Source organism: Lactuca virosa, chromosome 9, assembly GCF_052849685.1.
Source record: "Lactuca virosa cultivar CGN04683 chromosome 9, Lactuca_virosa_CGN04683_v6, whole genome shotgun sequence".
Lineage (NCBI taxonomy): Eukaryota > Viridiplantae > Streptophyta > Magnoliopsida > Asterales > Asteraceae > Lactuca > Lactuca virosa.
Window position 1 is genome coordinate 222,212,061 of NC_136434.1, and position 4,446 is coordinate 222,216,506.

At 34.5% G+C, this 4,446-nt stretch overlaps 1 protein-coding gene across 1 annotated transcript; it reads left to right on the plus strand.

Moving 5' to 3' along the window:
* Nucleotides 1-2,870: 2,870 nt before the first annotated feature.
* Nucleotides 2,871-3,770, plus strand: LOC145140345 (uncharacterized). Its single transcript, XM_079073864.1, has 2 exons — nt 2,871-3,023; nt 3,114-3,770. Exons 1-2 carry the CDS (start codon nt 2,871-2,873, stop codon nt 3,768-3,770), a joined length of 810 nt encoding a protein of 269 aa, XP_078929990.1.
* The last annotated feature ends 676 nt before the right edge of the window (nt 3,771-4,446 follow it).

The following is a 4,446-nucleotide window of genomic DNA, read 5'->3' on the forward strand; positions in this document are numbered from 1 at the left end:
TAACAGGAATAAAAGTTACATTGGCAATAAAACAGCCAACAAAGGGTCTGGTGTTTCCCATACAGATGGTGGGGGAAGAGGGTGAACGGTTCGTGTCTGGTAGATGAGTTCAAATTCAAACATTGTGAAAATCATTTGGAAATTTTTCTTTTTCTTGAATCGCCCAGTCGTATTTTTTTTTGTATGTTTTTGAGAATTTTTTTCATCTTAACCTCTTCTTTGTTGGCGTAGTCTGTTGCATCTTGTACCCAAACCCGTGCAGTTTTAATGTTGCGTTCTTTGTCTTGGACCGACCTCATTTTAGACCAGATATCGGCTTGTAACTTATCCAATCGTTTCCTATCTTCTTCAATGCCTTTAATCTCGTTCTTGATCTCTTCTTCTTTTATTAATAGTTGTGATCGCTTCTCTTATGGCATCAACCACCATTTTTCTTGAGAGGTGGACATTAGTTTATGTGATTGAGGTTTATAGAATACATATAAGTCTTTATATATAATTGACAATTTCACCACTTTTTTATAGGTGTTGACTACTGTAAAATAGCTTATGACTACTATATTATGTGTTGTCACATCCTACCAAAACATTATTGTACTTTGACTACTGTCTTATAAGATTTGACTACTGTCTACTAGCCATTGACTACTATGTTATGTTTAGTCTTATCGAACAGTGAATATTCGACACATGATTGTTATTTGACTACTTTTTTATAGGTTTTGACTACTGTCTAATAGCATTTGACTATTAGTTGATTTGATTGACTAATTTTTATAGGTTATGACTACTATCTTCTAGACGTTGACTGTTATCTTGTGTTATATATAATGTGGATTTGTTATCAATTCAAAAATGAAAGAAACAATAACAAAAAAAATTGAAGTGTGAAAATGACAGAAAGATCAGAGGAGATGAAAAGGATCTTGGCAAAATTTAATTGGCCATCAACGTCCAACAATAAGCCTCCTTTGGGGACAAGTTCCCATAACGTGTCAACCAATCCCCCTCCCAACGTTGATCCTCCTATAGTAGGAGAGAAGATGGATGAGGAAGTGAAAAAATTGTTGTTACAAAGAGAAGCTGAAGTGGATAAGGCTTTTAAAGATTATCGTCTCCAAAGAGACCTTCTAGACATCTATTGTGATGACATTGATCGTAAAAAGAATTGGATTATAAGTACCAGGCAAGAAATCCAATCGACCGAGAGTTCGATCCGTTCCAGTGAAGAAAATTTGCGAAAGCTTAAGAGTGAATTAGCACTTCGTGAGTACTATTTGGAGAAAAAAAAGGAAGTCATTGCTATGAAAAAAGAGTATCCGTATGAGTTTCCGATGTGGGAAGAAGATGAGTAGTATTTTAATAATGTTCTTGCTTGTTGTAGTAATATAAACGTAGTATATGTCCAAGTATGTCTTTCATTTTTAATTTTAAGGTAGTATATCTGCAACTATGTTTTTTTATTAGTGGTTGGTTAGGAGCTGCAAAATCTGTAATAGTTCCTGGTTTACTTATGTTTAGTAATCTAATTATGTTAATGTCAACTTTGTTTTATTAATTACTCAACGAAATGGTTATGTCTGCTATTTTTTAATTTTTTATTTGTAAACAACATGTGTTGTATTGTCGAATGAATTAAGAATAAATATATATTACAACATGTATAGTACACAAGCAATATAGAAAATTAAGACAACAAATTCTCATACATGGAAACACAAACCATTACAATTAAGAACATACATTACTACATCTTACGTACTTCTACTACTTAGTGGTACATACAGCCTGCATAATCGACATTTAGACTACAACTTATACACAACAACACCAAAAAAGAAAATCCAACTACAAAGTAACGCTATCTTCATGTGTAGTACTTTGCTTTGAAGCTTCTTCTTTGATCGAGCTAAGTTAGCAACTATCAACGAATTATTGTCTTTCGCTTCATCGAGCCAACAAATAAACCCAGACTGTGGTGGCTGATAAATAAATATCAAAAACATTATGTGTATTCTCTAAATATTCAATCATAAATAACAATATATATATATATGTATATATATATATATATATATATATATAATTAAGTGATAACACAAATACCTCTTTAGGACAAGCGTAAAATAGCCGTCCAGGGTTGTTTGAAGTCCTTGATGTCCTTATAATACCTTGAGCCCCACAACTGCAATTTGCCATTTTCTTTGGTTACTGAGATGGAATTTTTATTAGTGTGGCCAGGTTAATATCTTCATTTATATAGTGCCATTAAGCTACATATTTGGACACATGATTGTAGGTTGACTACTGTCTTATAGGTTTGGACTATTACCTTTTAGCATTTGACTACTTTTTTACGTGTTGTCTTATCGAACAGTGAATTTCGGACACATGATTGTAGGTTGACTATTGTCTTATAGGTTTGGACTATTACCTTTTAGCATTTGACTACTTTTTTACGTGTTGTGTTATCGAACAGTGAATTTCGGACACATGATTGTAGGTTGACTACTGTCTTATAGGTTTGGACTATTACCTTTTAGCATTTGACTAGTTTTTTACGTGTTGTCTTATCGAACAGTGAATTTCGGACACAGGATTGTAGGTTGACTACTGTGTTGTACGTATTGACTACTGTCCACTTACAGTTGACTACTGGTTTATGTGTTGTCTAATCTAACTATTAATTTCTGACACAGGATTGTAGCTTGACTACTGTGTTATAGGTATTGACTACTGTCTACCACCATTTGACTACTACTTTAGTTTTCGAATACTGCTTCGATTCTATAAAAAGGTTTTGAAATAATTTAAATCATCGTTATTGATATATTTTACAAAGGTTCCTGTTCACCGCCCTAACGTTAAACATGAGTTTCTCATACAATGACTATGAAGACAGCTTTACCAACTTGCCTGTTTACCTCCACAACATTCAGCGTGCAAATCCCCAAAGTTACACATACATCAAAACCGATGTTATGGATCGGTTCGAACTATGTTTTGTTGCTATTCGATGTGTGGTAATGTAGTATCGATTTGTTTATTATTTTGCTAAACCATTTTCGATTAGTCTAAAAACTAATAATTATGTTATATAAAATTTGAAATAGATCAACGCGTTTATAGGATGCATGCTTCCGGTCATCTTCATAAGCAGTGTCGGTATCAGAGGAGAGTATCTTAATACAATGTTCGTAGCAGTTGCTATTGATGGAAACAACAATACTACGCCAATAGCATTTGGTGTCGGGGTGGCAAATAGTGTTAACTCCTGCACTTGGTTCCTTATGAGGTTGAAGGAAGCTATCGGAGCGGGTACAAAAGTTGCGTTCATAACCAACATGGGCGATACCATTGCTTCTTGCATTGGTCAAGTATTCCCTGATGCTTACCATGGTTATTCGTGTAACAGTGTTTTGAATTATTGCCGATTAAGAATTGGTCAAAGCAGAAATTTAGACTACTTGTTCTTCCGTGTATGCAAAGCATATACCACGCAAGACTTTAAACAAACATTTTCTAAGTTAAGTCATAGTGCACAGGAAGTTCTTCACAACATCGGACATATGAAATGGGCACGGGCGTATTTCCCTAATATACGTTGGAATGTACTAAACATTAATATTCCAGAATTCCTAATGGTGTTATCAGTTAGTCAACGCAATGTACCGATAATAACGCTAATTGATGCGATTGTGCAGTACATCCAACAGACATTTGCAGAACGCTGTGTCATGGGAGGTAATATAGGAACTTTTTATAAATAAGTTAAATGCCGGTAATTTATTATTCTTTGATCTTTCTTGCAAATCTTGACATTGCATTTATCGACTCTGCACTATTTAATGTCATAAGAAAATACCGATTCCCAGGAAAATGTGCCCTGGCCCATCTTTCTGGATTGATGTTTTGTAGGTATTCCCATACACGAACATTTACCTTAATCTTTTCATTTATATCCAACCTCTGACATGGAATGTTCACATTATCATTTACAGGACATGAAGGCAATGGGGGCATACCATGAAACATGGTATCTGAATAAATAAGTTTAGGTTCATCATCTAATTCTTCTTCGTTGGAATCACTCTCTAGGCCGGCTATATCCAACTTGTCACAATCCGCAAACTCACCATAGCCTTTTAGTTCACCATCATGCAAAAATGGAACTTCTTCTTTTCCAGATTCATTACCAACCTTATCCACCACGTCTAGTGCTTTTTTTTGGTCAAAGTTATGATTTACACCAACATCATTAACATATGTACCAACATCATTATCACCTATATACTTATAATTCTCCGGTGTAACATACATAATCGGTTCTGGCAATACATTTTCATTTTCAGCAACACTGTGATATTGACTTTTACTTGGACTTTTAAAGTTACCTATTGGGGTGTTGCTCCCTTTTCCACTTGATAAATTAGCTGCAGATGCCTT

What these genes read in the sequence shown, in the direction of transcription:
- LOC145140345 (XM_079073864.1), top strand. Translation starts at nt 2,871, where the DNA reads ATGAGTTTCTCATACAATGACTATGAAGACAGCTTTACCAACTTGCCT. An exon ending in TTGTTGCTATTCGATGTGTG is followed by an intron (nt 3,024 to 3,113) that starts GTAATGTAGTAT and finishes AATTTGAAATAG; the next exon opens with ATCAACGCGTTTATAGGATG.